Here is a 19721-nt window from a genome sequence, read left to right on the forward strand (position 1 = left end):
CTGCTGCAGTTCCTGAGGTGTAGGTACACCCACTGTGCTGTTAGGGAGGGTGTTCCAGGATTTTGACCCAGCGACAAGTGAAGGAACTGTGATATATTTCCAAGTTAGGATGGTGAGTGACTTGGAGGGGGACCTCCAGGTGGTTCAGTTCCCAGATATCAGTTGCTCTTGTCTTTCTAGGGTCGTGGGTTTGGAAGGTGCTGCCTAAGCAGCCTTGGCGAGTTCCTGCAGTGCATCTTGTAGATGGTACACACTGATGTTGCAGTTTATCAGTAGTGGAAGGAATGAATGTTTGTGGGAGGGGGAGCAATCGAGTTGGCTGCGTTGTCCTGGTTGATGCTGAGCCTTTAGAGTGTTGTTGGAGTTGCACTGACATGTAAACTGTATTGCAACGCACTTGACCTCGTCCTCACCAACCTGCCTGCCACAGATACATGACCGTATCTGTAGGAGTGACCAAGTCCTTATGGAGACAAATGCCACTCTTCACATTGAGGATACCCTCCATCGTGTTGTGTGGTGCTACCACCGTGCTAAATGGGATGGAGTTCGAACAGACTTAGCTGCTCAACACTGGGCATCCATGAGGCTCTGTGGGCCATAAGCAGCATCTGACATGTGGGAGGCTTTCAAATGTCAGTTGAAAGGATTTCAGAACCAGCATGTTCCTGTGCGGAAGAAGGATAAATACGGCAAATTTCAGGAACCTTGGATAACGAAAGATATTGTAGGCCTCGTCAAAAAGAAAAAGGAGGCATTTATCAGGGCTAGAAGTCTGAGAACCGACGAAGCCTGTGTGGAATATAAGGAAAGTAGGAAGGAACTTAAGCAAGGAGTCAGGAGGGCTAGAAGAGGTCACGAAAAGTCATTGGCAAATAGGGTTAAGGAAAATCCCAAGGCTTTTTACATGTACATAAAAAGCAAGCGGGTAGCGCGGGAAAGGGTTGGCCCACTGAAGGATAGGCAAGGGAATCTATGTGTGGAGCCAAAGGAAATGGGCGAGGTACTAAATGAATACTTTGCATCAGTATTCACCAAAGAGAACAAATTGGTGGATGTTGAATCTGGAGAAGGGTGTGTAGATAGCCTGGGTCACATTGAGATCCAAAATGGCGAGGTGTTGGGCGTCTTGAAAAATATTAAGGTAGATAAGTCCCCAGGGCCTGATGGGATCTACCCCAGAATACTGAAGGAGGCTAGAGAGGAAATTGCTGAGGCCTTGTCAGAAATCTTTGGATCCTCACTGTCTTCAGGTGATGTCCCGGAGGACTGGAGAATAGTCAATGTTGTTCCTTTGTTTAAGAAGGGTAGCAAGGTTAATCCAGGGAACTACAGGCCAGTGAGCCTTGCATCAGTGGTAGGGAAATTACTGGATCGAATTCTTCGAGACAGGATCTACTTCCATTTGGAAGCAAATGGACGTATTAACGAGAGGCAGCATGGTTTTGTGAATGGGAGGTAGTGTCTCACTAACTTGATAAGAGTTTTTCAAAGAGGTCACCAAGATGATTGATGCAGGTAGGGCAGTGGATGTTGTCTATATGGACGTCAGTAAGGCCTTTGACAAGGTCCCTCATGGCGGACTGGTACAAAAGGTAAATTCACGTGGGATCAGGTGTAAGCTGGCAAGATGGATACAGAACTGGCTAGGTTATAGAAGGCAGAGAGTAGCCATTAAAGGGTGCTTTTCTGATTGGAGGGCTGTGATTAGTGGTGTTCCGCATGAGACCTTTGCTGTTCGTAGTATATAGAAATGATTTGGAGGAAAATGTAACTGGTCTGATTAGTAAGTTTGCAGACGACACAAAGGTTGGTGGAATTGCGGATAGCGACGAGGACTGTCAGAGGATACAGCAGGATTTAGATTGTTTGGAGACTTGGGCGGAGAGATGGCAGATGGAGTTTAATCCAGACAAATGTGAGGTAACGCATTTTGGAAGGTCTAATGCAGGTAGGGAATATACAGTGAATGGTAGAACCCTCAAGAGTATTGAAAGTCAAAGAGATCTAGGAGTACAGGTCCACAGGTCATTGAAAGGGGCAACACGGGTGGAGAAGGTAGTCAAGAAGACACCACCCACCAGGTACACGGTACATACTCGTGCAACTCGGCCAACGTTGTCTACCTCATACGCTGCAGGAAAGGATGTCCCGAAGCGTGGTACATTGGCGAAACCATGCAGACGCTGCGTCAACGAATGAACGGACATCGCGTGACAATCACCAGGCAGGAATGTTCCCTTCCAGTCGTGGAACACTTCAGCAGTCAAGGGCATTCAGCCTCTGATCTCCGGGTAAGCGTTCTCGAAGGCGGCCTTCAGGACGCGCAACAACGCAGAATCGTCGAGCAGAAACTTGTAGCCAAGTTCCGCACACATGAGTGCGGCCTCAACCGGGACCTGGGATTCGTGTCGCAGTCCATTCATCCCCCACCATCTGGCCTGCGAAGTCCTACCAACTGTCCTGGCTTGACACAATTCACACCTCTTTAACCCGGGGTTACCCCATCTCTGGATCTGTAAAGATTTAATCACCTGCTAATGCTCGCATTCCAAGCATTGTCTGGCATCTTTGAATTTGTCTATACATATGTTTCTGGAACATACCTCTTCATTCACCTGAGAAAGGAGCAGCGCTCCGAAAGCTAGTGATTCGAAACAAACCTGTTGGACTTTAACCTGGTGTTGTAAGACTTCATGCTATCCTTCCTCAGAGAAGGAGACCAAAACTCTGCACACTACTTCCAAATGTGGCCTCACCAAGGCACTGTACAATTGCAGCAATATATCCCTGCTTCTATACTCAGCCTCTTGCAGTGAAGGCCAACATACCATTAGCCTTCTTTACCGCCTGCTGCACCTGCATGCTTACCTTCAGCGAATGCTGCACACTCCCACCTCCCAATTTACAACCATTCAGGTAGTAATCTGCCTTCCTGTTTTTGCTTCCAAAATTAATAACCTCACACTTATGCAAATTATACTGCATCTGCCATTGGTTTTCCCACTCGCCCAACCTGTCCAGATCTTGCTGTAGTATCCCTGCATCCTCGTCACTATTCACCCTCCCACCTAATTTGGTATCAAACTTTGAGATGTTACATTTTGTTCCCTCATCCAAATCATTAATATTGCGAATAGCTGGGGTCCCAGCACCGATCCCTGCGGTACCCCACTGGTTACTGCCTGCCAATTTGAAAAGGACCCATTAATCCCTACTCTCTGTTTCCTCTCTGCCAACCAGTTTTCTATCCACCTTAATACATTTCCCCCAATCCCATGCGCTTTAATTTTTCACAATCTCGTATGCAGGACTTTGTCAAACGCCTTCTGAAAGTCCAAATATACCACATCGACTGGCTCCCCCTTGTCGACTGTACTGGTTACCTCTTCAAAGAATTCCAACAGATTTGTCAAGCATGATTTCCCCTTCATAAATCCATGCTGACCCTGACTGATCCTGCCACTGATTTCTAAATGTTCTGCTATAAAGTCCTTGATAATGGATTCAAGCATTTTCCCCACTACCGATGTTGGGCTTACTGGTCTATAATTCCCTGCTTTCTCTCTACCTCCCTTTTTGAATATCGGAGTGACGTGAGCTACCCTCCAATCTGCAGGGACAGTTCCAGAGTCTATAGAATCCTGGAAGATGACCACCAATGCATCCACTATTTCTAGAGCCATCTCCTTAAGCACTCTGGGATGCAGATTCTCAGGCCCTGGGGATTTATCCACCTTCAATCCCATCCGTTTTCCCAGCACCATTTCTCTACTAATGTTGATCTCCCTCAGTTCTTCCCTCTCACTAAACCTATTAACATATTAACAATAAACATATTAATCTTTTTGCAAAGAATGACACCAGCATTGTGAATTATATCATTTGTTGCCACGTTAGGCAGACAGTTTCTGATTTTAAAATGATCGCCATTCTTGAAACCACTCTTAACGTCTATTTGTGAATAATACTTGTATCAGGTATCTCCTGTTGCCTAACTGATACAATGAGGGTACCATCTTGGCCTTTTCTAGAGCTGCCCTTTGCATCACCTTTTGTCTTAACTATGTAAGGTGGGAGGGGTCGGGGTGGAAATACGGTAGCAGACAACAGGGTCTGAACTCCGGATGCCATGAAATGGTAGATGCCAGAACATAACCGCAATCCTTCCCACGCCAAGGGCTGGGTTTTCGCTCCCAAGTTGGGATTGCAGGGTTGAGAGAACTTCCAACTCCACAAACCAGATTTACATCCCAACTTCCAACTCCACAAACCAGATTTACATCCCAAGAGTGCTGGCAGGTGTCTGGCTCTCCAATCCTGGAAAGAGCTTGGAGGCAGCTACAAGATCTGCCAAATGCAGGGGCGGGTGGTTGAAAAGGCCCATCTCTGCTCTGGGAATCCATCCCAGTTACAATGGAAGCAATAGAACAAATAGCAGCTCTCTATCCATCGTCTCTCATCTCTTACTCGCTCATCTCCACACACTCCCCATGCCCCATCCCTGCCAACTCATGCCACCTCATGCTCCACCAATCCCTCCCCAGAGCGCCTCATGCCCTCTATAGGAGCTGATTGTTATTGTCCCTTGTTATAGTTCCAGTTGATGTTATAACTGGACGGGAAGATCCCAGGATGCAACCCTGGCTTCAAAGGCCGTAACATTTTTTTTTTTTTTTACTAAAACATGGAGGAACAGTCACTGGAGCACTAATTAGTTTTAATAAGATGAAAAAAATGGATAAAAATGAAAAAATGGAGTGTGTTACAATACTTCCCCTTTTACCTTAACAATTACACACCGATTTTAGGATTGACATGGATTACAAGGTGCATCTTAATCTACAATGGTATCATGACCACACAAAAGTCCCTTTTAAGCACTCCGGATGACTGTGGACAAATACACTCGCCCCTCTGAACCCAAGTTATTATCTATGGATTTCTCCTCACAAACGCCCCAGATAATGTCACATGTGAGTTTCCAAACTCCACTCCCAAAAACACGCTTCTCATAATAATGCTTTCCTTTAAGCGGTTTGCATTCCAAAATCCAGACCAGGTTTCCAAATGACACCTTTAAACAAAGCTTCCACTCCATTTTTAACATGAAATCCAGTCCAGGATTTCACACCAACCCCATTTAGGTTTCCTTTGTCTTCACTGCTTTCATACAAACTCCGAGATCCAGCCACCGATTTCCGTATTTATTTCAACACTCATTCTGCAGGCTCTAGTAAAATCTCTCATCCTAAAAATCACTTCTGATATCTTTCTGGCATCTCGGCCTTCTTCTTAGCTCGGTCTGTCTTTACTGAACAGTGCTCTGTTATAGTACCTTTAACCTGCGACTTCTTTGAAGCTTCTCTTTATTTCTCTAGTTTCTTTAACTAGCTGCTCTTCAGATTTATGCCCTTCGCTTTCTTAATCATTACTCCAGGGCATGGTCTTCTAGCAAAGCTGAGAGAGATGTTCCCTCTCTAGCTTTCTAAACCAAGTGTTTTTAGTAGAGCTAACCAAAACTTTAAAGCTTCTCTACTTTACAAGGCTCCAGTTGCTAAGCAACATCAACATGCTTATGCCTTTTATTTATTCTTCACGCCATAGTCCTCTCTAAGCACGATAGAAATACAGGTGAAACTTAAGCAATCCCCACAAATACAAAGACCTTTGTCCAACATCAATCTAACTATGGGTTTTGCCTTTCCAGGCACAGAAATATTAACTCAAACACACTTAAAACTATTATTTCTAATGTTCACCATTTCAAATCTAATTCCCTCAAAACTACCTTTGTTTTCCGAGAACTATTCCCCTCTACCTACCCTCATGGTCGCACATCCTCTATATGCCAAACTATGCCCCCCTACGTACCAAGGGCAGCACGGTGGCATTGTGGATAGCACAATTGCTTCACAGCTCCAGGGTCCCAGGTTCGATTCCGGCTTGGGTCACTGTCTGTGCGGAGTCTGCACATCCTCCCAGTGTCTGCGTGGGTTTCCTCCGGGTGCTCCGGTTTCCTCCCACAGTCCAAAGATGGGCAGGTTAGGTGTATTGGCCATGATAAATTGCCCTTAGTGTCCAAAATTGCCCTTAGTGTTGGGTGGGGTTACTAGGTTATGGGGATAGGGTGGAGGTGTTGACCTTGGGTAGGGTGCTCTTTCCAAGAGCTGGTGCAGACTCGATGGGTCGAATGGCCTCCTTCTGCACTGTAAATTCTATGATAATGATAATGATCACTCACCACACTTTCCAATTCCCCCAATCATCGCTATGGCCCTTTATAGCCCCATGCCAATTTAGTGCCATCTCCTAACCCATGCCCCCACCCACCATCTTTTGCCCTTATACGCTCTGTGCCAACTCACTGGGCTGCTGAGCATACCTCCGGAATCATGGTGATATGAGAAAGTTTTAAGTGTCTGTTGCAGACTTCACTTTTTAAAAAAGACGCTCATTCGTAAAAACCCAATCAATTAATTTAAATTCCGTCAACTTGTTAATCCTAGATTAAAAACAAATATTTCAGGGAAGTAGTCAACCCCTGATGAAAACCAACACTTCCTTCAAGTACTTATTTGCTTATGAAAATATACATTTCTATTCATAGCTCCACATCAACGATAGCTTATTTCTTTATAAACACTTGGAGCTGTCAATCAAACTGTAAATTTACAGGTTCCTACTGTGATATTAATGTGGAGATGCCGGCATTGGACTGGGGTGGGCTCAGTAACAGCACCAGGTTTAAAGTCCAACAGGTTTATTTGGAATCATGAGCTTTCGGAACATAGCTCCTTCAGGTGAGTGAAGAGGTAGGTTACACAAACACAGCATATATAGACCAAGCCAATGATGCAAGATGATACTTTGAATGCAAATCTTGGCAGGGAATTAAGTCTTTACAGGTCCAGATGGTGGACTGGAGAGAGGGATAATTACAGGTTAAAAAGGTGTGAATTGTCTGCACACCTGAGTGACTGCAATTAACAGAAGTTGACTGGTTGTATTTTTAGGGGTAAATCCTGAGGACCTGACCACTGTATTACACACTATAATAAATGCAAGTTTATGCTTTCATATCGAAATCATAAATTACATGACCAGTTTGATATTTTTAAGTGATCAATTTCAAGGCTCTGGTGTAGAACTGGAGGAATAAGGAACATTATTTGAGCGAGGAGGGTTTAACACCAAGGCTGAGATGAAATGTGCTTTAGTCCGCACACCATGAAGGAGAAACAGCACTCGTAGAGTACTGAATGTGGGAATGTTCAGCACCTTCTCTATTGCAATAAATTAGTTAATTCTATTGCCTTTCACATCATTAAAACATTAAAATGATACATTGTGTTACTGAGAGTAATGTCTATCAGTGATTTTCTTTTATTTAGGTCTGTTAATGATTTCTACAGTAGAGCTGGGAGTTGTCAGTCTGTATGGAGTGAAATCGCATGCCTTCATTGCAATGAATAGCAAAGGCCGACTGTATACAACGGTGAGTGAATCCAAATCATCCTGTTTTTTTAAAAAAAACATTCATTCGTATTATCAATCCGTTTCCACTCTTAATTGCACGTTTTGCTAGTTGCTCCCTAGTGAACGAGGGAGTGAATGTTTAAGAGGTCCCAGGGTAAATATTCAGTTTGGGACCTTTAAAATTTTACTAGATGATCATATCAGACATTAGCAACTTAACCAGACAATTTGTGAAGACGCAACTTTCCAATGAATGATGTGAAAAAGTCAGTCAATTACAGAATACTGTCAAACGACCATAAATGTCACGGAAGTTATTTCAGCACACCAATTGTTTGATGACTCAGATAAACACAATGGTGCCTGCCTCTTCCATTCTGGAGTCTATATTACCACACTAGAAAGTGGTGAAATGGAGTAGGAAATGCGGAGAGGGAAAACACAACTTAGCGCATTGAACTCCTTGCTGACATCCAGATGACTTTCACAGGGGCTAGTACCTTGCCTCTCCTCTGCATCCCCTATTGATAACTTGAATGAGATTGGTAAGTCAAGTGTGCACCACGTGCACCCGTTCCAAAATGTACCTGTACTGTGCATTGCTCTGCTATTCTTGCAATTCTTTTCTTAAATTGCGCACAGCAAAAACGGACTGGTGTCAAAATCATTGTCAAGTTCAGCTCTGTACAGATGAGGGGCAGTGAGCAAAGAGGAGCACTACTTATCATCTCGTACTGGAGCTTTTGTGGATTTGTTCTCCACTTTGCAGATTAAGGAAGGTTCTGTTTGGGGAGTTCGGGTCAGATGATCAGGGGTGACACGGTGGTGCAGTGGTTAGCACTGCTGCCTCAGCACCGAGGACCTGGGTTCGATCCTGGCCCCAAGTCACTGTCCGTGTGGAGTTTGCATGTTCTCCCCATGTCTGCATGGGTCTAGACCCCACAACCCAAAAATGTGCAGGGTAGTGGATTGGCCACGCTAAATTGCCCCTTAATTGGAAAACCGATAATTGGGTACTTTAAGTTCTACATTGGCGCAGTAGTTAGCACTGCTGCCTCACTGCACCGAGGACCCGGGTTCGATCTGGGCAACGGGTCACTGTCCGTGTGGAGTTTGCACATTCTCCCCATGTCTGCGTGGGTCGTCCCCCCCCCCCCCCCACATACTATGTGCAGGTTAGGTAGACTGGCCACACTAATTGCCCCTTAATTGGAAGAAAGGAATTAGATCTTTAAAAAATAATAATTTTAAATAACACCGATGGATATTTTATATGGCCACCATTGCAGATACAACAAATAAAAAATTACTATGAACTAACAAATTTATTCTTGAAACAAAAACTGTCTTTCAGGTGGCCTTCAATAATGAATGCGAATTCAGAGAAAGACTCTTGCCAAATCGCTACAACGTGTACGAATCAAAGACGTACCCAGGGATGTACATTGCACTAAGCAAACATGGAAGAGCAAAGAGAGGAAGCAAAGTTTCACCCATCCTGAGAGTTACTCATTTTCTGCCTAGATTGTAAAGAAATGGGGGAAAATCGACACATGAAGTATCGCAAGACATAATATTCATAGAAGTAGGATTGCAGAAGAGTATATGCCATGTACAGGACATTCAAAGATTAATATTAACTTATTAACTTATATGGAAACAGCATTACATGTAAATATGTATTACTTTTTACAGTCATTTTGACACAAGTGAATTACTTCAGTAATGCTGCTTTTAAAAATAAAGGTATGGTTACGGACATTCAAAAAGATCACTCGCCCCATTAAGTCCGATTGTATTGTCAGCCCCAGATATTGAAGAGACCAGCTATCGGTTGCAAAAGGAAATGATGTAGTTTATCACCTCATTGAGGAGAGCCATGTGAGGAACGCATTGACGAAACAAGTTACCAGCTGTGCTAACCTCCTCACACACCTCTGACCTTTAAACCAGCTGAGTGAAGAGAGGTGAAGCATATTGTAGGGTCTACTGGGGATGTTGGAGTTCGGTGTAATTCTTTTCCCCTCCTATTTATTTTGTCCTGTCGGCTCTTCGTCACCTGAAGATTTTGACATCTTTCTGGTCCATGGATCTATGGACTCCTCAGCCTCAAGAGTTCCTGGCTTCATCGGTTAGAAATTGGGTAGAGGCCTGGGTATAACCAGTGGTGCGTAGGCGGTGTGCATTTTAAAGTGGGAAGTGTGAGGATCCTCAAACATTGAGCCTCATTTGAGTGAATTGCCGCTGCCTATCATGCCTGCTGTCGAAGCTTGCTCAGTGACTAATGATCAATTCAGTTTCCCTGTCTCACCAGCATTGGCACTCGAGTGAATCCAGGGATGAGGGTTGACAAAGGGTGATGGCAGACCACTGCTCCTGCCCCAGGGAATTGCAGAGACACTCAGTGGTGATTCTATGGCTCCCCAAGCCTCACATCAAAGTTCATAATAAATTAGCTTACCTTTTGGGCGGGGGCTGCCACTTGCTATGGCTGCAACCATGCCTGAAAAGACAGAGCAGAGCCAGTCTGGTGCCTGTCCCATTCAGTACAATTTCTCAGAGGAACCCTGAAACAGGCATCAGGTCCCATATTATATTGAAGGGGCCTTGTGTCTGTTCTATGCAGGTGGCCTCCTGTCTGTAAATTTCGGAGGTCGACATAGAGTTAGGCATATTTGGGATACAGGGAATAGTTTGAGAAATTTTTGTCACTCCTTTCTGTCTGAAGAAACAGCACAGCGAGGATCAACATCTATCCCTTGATGTCCAGCCAGCACTCTCGAGGAAAAGTTAGACCAGGATGAATTCCAGTTCAGCCCTGTTGCCCCACCCCCTTGCCCACTGAATGGCTGGTGAGCCTGCCAGCACACACTGTTGAGCCTAACTTGAAGACACTCTGGCCAGAAGGAACTAAACCCCAGCAAAAGTGTTGACATCTCTACGAGAAGAAACAAGCAAAACATTTTGGCAGGAGCAAAATGGGCAATTTTCATGCAGGTAATGGCTCTTATCAGAGCTAGACAGAAACTGACAGCAAAAATAAGCAAATTTTGTAGATTGCCAACATATTTAATGAGGCTTTTGAAGCCTTCATTCATATCCAAACAGTTGAGCAGGTTATGTCACATGTGTTCCCTTAGCACCTGTTTAATGCCACTTCTGCCTTTAAACTGCTGGGGCATTCCCAAACAAATTATGGAGCTTTTCATCATTTCTTTCCTCTTCTGATATTAACAGTTAGAAAATTGGATGGGCTAGTTCCAGCCTCTGGAACTTACAAAGGGAAGTATGTTTAAGGACTAGAGAAAAAAAATGGCTATAGATTCTTGTATTTTGCAAGATATATATATATATGATTGGACAACTCCAGTTCTTATTTCCTGGGATTTGCGGCTCTGGGAGGGGGAAGATCAAACAGTAATAAATGGCAGCACGGTGGCGCAGTGGTTAGCACTGCAGTCTCACGGCGCCGAGGTCCCAGGTTCGATCCCGGCTCTAGGTCACTGTCCGTGTGGAGTTTGCACATTCTCCCCGTGTTTGCGTGGGTTTCGCCCCCACAACCCAAAGATGTGCTGGGTAGGTGGATTGAACACTAAATTGCCCCTTAATTGGAAAAAATGAATTGGGTACTCTAAATTTGTTTTTGTTTTTTAAAGTGATAAATGTCCAGAAGTAATAATCTCGACAATGGTACCCACAATAAGGAAGCCGATGAAAAGAAAACCTTTTCAGTATACTGGAAAGCTCATCTGGAGATAGCAGTACACTTGACAATTTTAAGACACAGTGCAGTATCATAGGTGCCTAATCATATGGGAACAGCAAAGAATTTGCAGATTTGTCAGAAATTATGCATTTGTACTCTTACAGAATTATAGAATCGCTACACTGCAGAAGGAGGTCATTCAGCCCATCGGGTCCTCACTGACCCCTGAAAGAGCACCCCCCCCATGCCCACTCCCCCGTAACCCTACCAAACCTCTGGACATTAAGGGGCGATTTAGCCTGGCCAATCCACCTGCACATCTTTGGACTGTGGGAGGAAACCGGAGCACACACGGGGAGAAAGTGCACACTCTACATAGACAGTCACTCAAAGTCAGAATCGAACCTGGGCCACTGGTGCTGAGGTAGCTGTGCTAACCACTGTGCCGCCGCTTTGCCCCTCGTCGTTATTTTGCAAATACAATACGTATGTGCGTTTTGGCCAATTGTAGTAAGTGGGAGAATTTCCTCCTTTGCGTTCTTGTGATTCTGAAGGTTCTGAAGGTATCACCTGAAAATCTGGTGTGAACATATTCAACAGTGATTTTCAAAAAGGAATAGGTTAAATATTTGAAAAGAAGGCATTTCCAAATCAATGGTCTTGGAAATGCCTTCACCTGAGGAAGGAGCAGCGCTCCGAAAGCTAGTGACATCGAAACAAACCTGTTGGACTTTAACCTGGTGTTGTAAGACTTCTTACAAGTCTATGGAGAAAGAGAGGGGAGTGGGGTGAAATAGGTACTTCTTAGTACACACACGATGGGCCAAATGGCCTCTTTCTGTTCTGCTTGATTCTGTTATTTCCTCTGTTGTTTGTAGGGGTCAAACCTATGGGTATAAAAGATTACATAACAACTTTGTAAAAGCTGGGGTGGCGCAGTGGTTAACACTGCTGCCTCACGGCGCCGAGAACCTGGGTTCGATCCGGGTCACTGTCCGTGTGGAGTTTCCACATTCTCCCCATGTCTGCATAGCTCACGAGCCCCAACCCAAAGATGTGCAGGGTAGGTGGATTGACCACAATATGTTGCCCCCTAATTGGAAAAAAGTATTGTGTACTCTAAATTTATAAAAGTTAAAAATATATATATTTTTTATAAAAGCAAAATACTGCAGATGCTGGAGATCTGAAAACAAAAGAATTATTGAAATACTCAGTAGGTCTAGCAGCACCTGGAGAGAGAGAAACAGGGCTGATGTTTTGAGTCAAATATGATCCTTTTTGGGAACCCAGTTCTGGAGATGGGTCTAGTTGGCTCACTGTTAATTATGTTTTTCTCTCCGCACATGAGCAATTTTACTGCAAACAGAGCAGAGGTCCCCACTAAAACTTTATTGAAATTTTAAAGCTAGATTATGTTTTAGCGATCGGCTACTGACAGATGTTCTGAATTACAAGCTCATTAGGACACGGGTGTTGGACAATTAACATTGCTGCTCCACATTGTTTAGACATGGCGAGCTCAGTGGCTTTTGCTGGAATGTCCTTCTGTGTCCGTGTGAGTGAATAAATGTTGGATGAGGATGAGGAATGAAGTTAAGCTATGGTCACACATCTTGCTGCCATCCAGCCTGTGATTTTTCTTCCATTGCCTTAAGGGTTAGGAGATTGAATCTTGGTGAGTGCAGAAGCAGTATACCACAGAAACATTGTGTGTTTTCAAGAAGCCGTTAGATACAGCACTTGGGGTGAAGGGGATTAAAGGAAAAGGGAGGGAAAAGGTGGGATTAAGTTGTTGAGTTGGACGATCGGCCATCATAATAAATGGCGGAGCAGGCTTGAAAGGCCGAATGGACTCCTGCTACTATTTTCTATGTTTTTATGTTAATACATGGGCCTAATGGTTTTAGGCTGAAACATGATGAATCAATATGAAGTGGGTGAGGTACTGGAGGAGAACTGGCACTTGTGGACATCCACCCAATAAAGAGTCGGAGGGGGGAAAATTGGGGAAACGAGGAAAGTTTGGACAGTCCTTTCAAATAAAGATTCAAAAAGTGTTCCATATATATTTGGGGTGTCCAGTGGAATACTTTTGGATATTGATTTCTAGATTTATCGCACTGTGCGACCTGTCGTTAGTCTTATTTTTGATTATTCCCCCTCCAAATATAACTCTCAGCTGGTAACAAAAAACATAAGCAATGGACTGAACCCCAATATCAACCTCCCTACTGAATTGGGAGGGAATCCATTGTCGCAATTAATCAGAACTTCAAAAAAACAATGTAGCGAACCCTGTGTAAATTAACATTGTTGTAACATATTTTCATGTGGATTTGACATTCGGGTGGTTTTGAGAGTCACCCCTATGTAGGCTGATAAGTTGGGGCTGACATTTGCTAGCTTAGTATTATTGCATATTATCTAAATGTTCACCATGTTTGCAAATGTAATTACTGCTGTAATTTGGGGATTAAATGCAATTTATCAACAAAATTCTACCGAGCAGTGTAAACTGCTGAAATCTATACTGCTTTGAAGTTGAAACATTGCAACACGTATAGTTGTAATTTTTGTAACTTTCTGTGAATTGTATTTCAAATCTATTACTTGTAAATGTGTATCTTTTGAATGGTGCTTCTGTTTTTAAATGAAACTTTATCGTTTCACCTACTTGAGAGCTGCTTTGGGACAGAATGCTGGCACTGGGTTCCATAGCGAGCTAGGTGTTACAACGGTGGCAATGGGCACCAGCATTTTATTTTGCTTTCAGGATTGATTGTCATTCATTATTCATGGATGATTATAATGGGAGAGGATGTACACCCAGTGGAATTCTTTTGAGTATGATAGACATCTGAAAGTGAATGCAAGACAATACTCTGAATCAATCAAAAAGATTCAGTTTGCCTCCTGGACTGCAAAAGGAAAAACCCAAAATGATACAATCAATGGGTGATCCCTTCAGTTAATTCCTGCCTTGTGTTCACTCCAAACGTCCGTGTAATGGTAAAAGCATATACTGTTAAATTCGTAGAGCAGTTCTGTTCAGTTTGGAGGCTATGTTTGAGATGCTGGTGGCTGTCAGTACAGGCTGTCTCTGTGAAAAACAGCTAATTATCTCTTATGTAGTTAAATTGTATATGTTGTGTTGCCCTATTATGTATTTTCTTTTATTCCCTTTTCTTCTCATGTACTTAATGATCTGTTGAGCTGCTCGCAGAAAAATACTTTTCACTGTACCTCGGTACACGTGACAATAAACAAATCCAATCCCTGGATTTATGTAGTGCCTTTTAATGTGACAGCACCTCGAGCTGCTTCACCCAGGCTAAGTCTGGAGTACAAATAGAACAGACATTCTGCATCAAGAGCACCCCAAAAGCAATAATGAAAGAAATGGCTAGTCTGTTTCCTTAGTGGCGTTTGGCTGCTCGATACGGGGGAAAATCCTTGCCCTCCTTCAATGTAACGCTGTGGGATCATTAAAATGGACTTGTACAACCATAGTAGGATCTCGGTTTACTGCATTGTATAAAAGGATGGAAGGAGCTGGAAAATGTAGCAGCAGATGTAATATATGGAGGATATACATGGATTAGTGTGGCTTATGAAACTTGAAACCTTGTGTAGAACAGTCTTATCCAGCTCACAAAGGTTACAATTTCAAGTGAATGACCTGAATCACGAGTGGTTGATTTCCATATCTATCTCCATATGTGATTTATTTGTACGCCTCCTCGTATCTCTTACTTTAAAGATTTACGGTTGGTTGCATTGTATTGTATTTGCATTTTGTGATGTCCTAAGTTAGAAAAGTGATCACAATGAGCTTAAGAAACAGGCTCACGTTTGAGTAAAGTAAAAGTGAGACAAAAGCAGGAAACACATATAGAAAGACGTAGACAGTGACTGACCAAGAGGAAATAGAGAGCTTTAGTGAGATGAATGAGTAGGGAAAGGCCGGTATGACGAGGGAGAGTGTAAGTAATTGTCAGTTAGTGGAAGAGAGTATATAGAAAAACAATTCCAACAACAGTACAGGAGACCCATAATCCTTTACTCTTCACCCTATACTCTTAGATTAAGTTCTAAAGTAACTGGCCGTCACAATAATTTGCACATAAGCTTTTTTGAGGATTTTCATGGATTTGATATTGTTTAGCCCAATATTTTTGTGTGCAATGAAGTGATTGTTTATGCTTTCTGGTGGGCAGAACTCTTAGGAAATGTTCAGCTGGAGGATGGAGTGAGTTATCGTGAAAGCCGATTGCTCGAGAGATGAATTGTAATGAAAGCAAATGAGGTGAAATGGCATTTGGCTCCCACAGTGGTTAAGCAAGTGAGTTCTTAAATGGCACATACCATTATGAGGTTGAAGGTTCGATCCCCAGTCTGTGATCAGCTGATCTCAGCTAAGGCAGGAGTAGGGGCAATCTGGCTGGCACTCTCTGGGGTGTTCCTTAGGGAAGTGAACATTGAACAGGTCTCTTCCCCATTGATCACTGTCCAACTAACCTTGCGGTTTGTAGAATGCGGAAATATTAGATGAAGATAGGTTTGAGGTGTGGTAGGTGATGGTCATAAGTCTCCAGACTGTTGAAGCTCACAAGAATACTGATCACTTGTGTGATATATAAGTGGGGAACTGAATTTGAATGTTGCTGATCTTCAGGGGAAGAAGGGAGCTGAGAAAATTTGTGAGGGAGCAAAAGCGGGCAAAATGTGATAATATCAGGATGTAACATGGTTTGATTTTAACTAATTAAATTTAAGGAATTCAGTATGTTGCATGGTAGCACAGTGGTTAGCTCTGTTGCTTCACAGCTCCAGGGTCCCAGGTTTGATTCCCAGCTTGGGTCACTGTCTGCGTGGAGTCTGCACGTTCTCCCCGTGTCTGCGTGGGTTTCCTCCGGCTGCTCCGGTTTCCTCCCACAGTCCAAAAGATGTGCAGGTTAGGTGGATTGGCCATGCTAAATTGCCCTTGGTGTCGAAAAAGGTTAGGTGGGGTTACGGGGAAGGGGTGGAGGTGTGGGCTTAAATAGGGTGCTCTTTCCAAGGGCCGGTGCAAACTCAATGGGCCGAATGGCTGCCTTCTGCACTGTAAATTCTATGAAAACATTATCCAATATTGTACATCCATATACCTGTGGTGTTAATTAAGGATGCTCAGCTCCACCTCTAAATGCCTTCCATTTCATTAATGATATTTCATTTTAGGTTTGATATTGGAAAGTGCTACCATGGTTCTTACCTGATTGGGAGCACAGGGATAAGTCTGTGCAACTTTGAAGGGTCAATTCAATGATCCCTGGACCCACCATGCCTGCAGCAGGACTTCTATGAGATCAGCCTTGAAACCCATGACTGATGGAGGCAGTTTCAGTGCATCGCCTCATTCATCCCAAGTGATGTGATTAGAGAAAGGGGGAGCTTAAAAATTACTTGAATTTACTACAGATTGAACAGGGTTGCAGGTCCAGGTAGAATTTAGGGGACATGATAGACTTCAAACTGAACAGAGGAAGCAAGTCTGTGACAATACTTTCAGACAGGCAAGGTCTGCAGGGCAAAAGGCTGGATCTGGAGGGAAATACTTAGAACAGACGCCAAGATGCTTTTGTTTACAGCAGTTTACATGGCTGATGGGAACTGAGGCATCATTAGGAAAACAAGGATGCGTTGTAGCAGGAAAAGAGTTGGCTTTGCATTCGAGAAGAATGAAATTGAATGGGCCAAAGGGGCCTTTATCCTACAAACATGTATTGGGAAGCTGCAAATTGAATCTAGGCAAACTATTCCACAGGGGTGAAGGGGTTAATATTTATCCTTTTTCAAATTTGTCACTGTCCAAGGATGCCACAGAAGATGGCTCTCACACTTGGGACAGGATTGAAGCATCCAGAGAACTTGACCGTCAAGGATGTTTGCTATTACAAAGAAAAACAAATAAAATCTGCACTTTTATTCCCCCTTTGAATTATTTTCTGTGATCAAAATGCTTCATTATACAATGTTTGTAATAATGTAAATGATATGTATGGTGTGAGCAGTTTAAATATGGTGCAGACAATATTGAATGAAGATTTTCATTTCAGAAGCTCCAATGCTTTCCGCAAGTCTCTCTTAAAAGAGCAGGACAAAGACGTCTAAAAATATATTAATGTTGCTCCCCCATTCTAACTGAGGACTGGAATCTCAGACTCCTGTTGGTAATGATGTGACAATTCAAGATACTTCGACTACTCCACAAACAACTAGGAAACTGTACAGTACCGTTGCATAAATTATGGTTTGTGCAGCAAACAAATTGTAGAAACCTCTTTAGCCTTTGTTTTCTCTTGTACTGTTGTGTTCTCTTGTACTGTTGTGTATGTGCCATGCACAAGACCATTTAAACCTACATATGAAGTTATTTATTAAAAATTATTTTATCAAGAAGTTAAATATGGTTCATGGGAGTTTATTTGAGCTATGCTGTTTTTTCCCACTTTATTTCACAACAGTGTTCCCCCCCCATTTCCAATAGAAAGGGTACATTGGTAAGAGCACCCTACCTAAGTCCACACCTCCCCCCTATCCTCGTAACCCGACAAACCCACCTAACCTTTTTGGACACGAAGGGCAATTTATAGTATTCATAGAACTTACAGTGCAGAAGGATGCCACTCGGCCCATTCGAGTCTACACCGTCCCCTGAAAGAACACCCTACCTAAACCCACACCTCCACCACCACTGTCTGTGCGGAGTCTGCACGTTCTCCCCGTGTCTGCGTGGGTTTCCTCCGGGTGCTCCGGTTTCCTCCCACAAGTCCCGAAAGACGTGCTATTAGGTAATTTGGACATTCTGAATTCTCCCTCAGTGTACCCGAACAGGCGCCAGAGTGTGGCATCTAGGGAATTTTCACAGTAACATCATTGCAGTGTTAATGTAAGTCTACTTGTGAAAATAAAGATTATTATAATGATGCAAGGACGTGATTTGGAGAACACTATGAAGCTTGGTTGTAAAGTGCTCTTGTGGGTGAAAGAATGTTGGCACCCACTGTCTGGACTTCCACATTGTAAAAGAAGACCATTTGCCCCTGTCGTGAGAGCACAACCTGACCAAAGTCAACGCCTTCAATAACAACAAAGTGCGTTGAGATAGAGACGAGGAGGAACCTCTTCCCTCAGAGGGTAGGGAATCCATGCTGTTCTTTACCGCAGAGTGCTGTAGAGGCTGGGTCATTAAGTTTGTTTAAGGCTGAGTTAGACAGATTGTGAAACAGTGGGGGAATCGAGGGTTATGGAGGTGAGGTTGGAAAGTGAAGTTGAGGATTATCATATCTGATCAGCGAGGATCTGACTTGATGGGCCGAATGACCAGCTTCTGCTCCTACATCTTGTGGTCTTAACCTAATAAAAATTCCCAGGGCATGTTAGAGGAGACTTGAATCACAAACCATTGAACAAGCTGTGTTGCTCTTGCACGGGGCCAGTATGTGTGCGAGGGGTTGATTGGCCTCCTATAGTGCTGTGAACATTCTATGATTCAATGAACCTTGTGTGTGAAATTTATTCAAATGCAATGATGTGAAAACCTCATTAATTTAGACTCAATCCTGCAATGCTTTTTCACTGCATGTGGCACACCTCAACCCACCTGTATGAAGTAGGCAGCGAAGAACCAGGGCATCCTGGGATATTTAAAGCTGTATCATTTGATCTCTCATCGCTACAGCTGATTTCTTAAAATGGGCATTGGATCGAGTACTCCCTTATGAGTTATTTTGCAGGTAGAAGACGAGGGGCATGAGACCAATTATATTACACCTGAGTGGGTTGCCCGGGTTTGTATGACCCAGATACACCCACCACGGAAATCTGCTGTGACAGGCTGTACTTCATCAGAGAGTCAATGCTGACATTGTGCAGCCTGCCCGGAGCCTTGCCGCTCAACTATTTCCATCGCAGATTCCTCACTGTCACTGGCTGTCAAGGTCACTGCAGCCCTGAGCTTTAATACCCTTAGCTCATTTCAAGCAACCTCCCTGAACATCATTCAATCAATTCCGATGTTTCCACTTGTGGGAAAGATGAAAACCAGGGGTCATAAATAGAAGGTAGTCACTAATGAATCCCATGGGAATTCAGGAGAAACACTTTACCGAAAGAGTGACTTAGAGTCACAGTCATAGATGTTTACATCAATGGAAACAGGCCCTTCGGCCCAGCTGGTCCATGCCGCCCAGTTTCTATCACTAAGCTAGTCCCACTTGCCCACAGTAGCCCATATCCCTCTATACCCACCCTGCCCATGTAACTGTCTAGCTGCTTTTTAAAAGGAAAAAATTATACCCGCCTCTACCACTGCCTCGGGCAGCCTGTTCCAGATGCTCACCACCCTGTGTGTGAAGAAATTTCCCCTCTGGCCTCTTTTGTATCTCTCCCCTCTCACCTTAAACCTATGCCCTCTAATTCTAGACTCCTCTACCTTTGGGAAAAGTTGTTGACTATCTACCTTACCTATGCCCCTCATTATTTTATAGAC

General features: G+C 43.6%; 1 protein-coding gene across 2 annotated transcripts in view; it reads left to right on the forward strand.

Moving 5' to 3' along the window:
* Positions 1-17635, forward strand: part of LOC140393708 (fibroblast growth factor 4A-like) — a 52326-nt gene extending 34691 nt beyond the window's left edge. For both annotated transcript variants that reach the window (XM_072480014.1, XM_072480016.1), the window contains exons 2-3: positions 7395-7498; positions 8834-17635. In XM_072480014.1, coding sequence (XP_072336115.1) covers positions 7395-7498; positions 8834-9010 — 281 coding nt within the window. In that variant the 3' untranslated portion in view covers positions 9011-17635. The remainder of the gene's footprint in view (positions 1-7394; positions 7499-8833) is intronic.
* Positions 17636-19721: the final 2086 nt, after the last annotated feature.

This window comes from Scyliorhinus torazame, chromosome 17 (genome assembly GCF_047496885.1).
Source record: "Scyliorhinus torazame isolate Kashiwa2021f chromosome 17, sScyTor2.1, whole genome shotgun sequence".
NCBI lineage: Eukaryota > Metazoa > Chordata > Chondrichthyes > Carcharhiniformes > Scyliorhinidae > Scyliorhinus > Scyliorhinus torazame.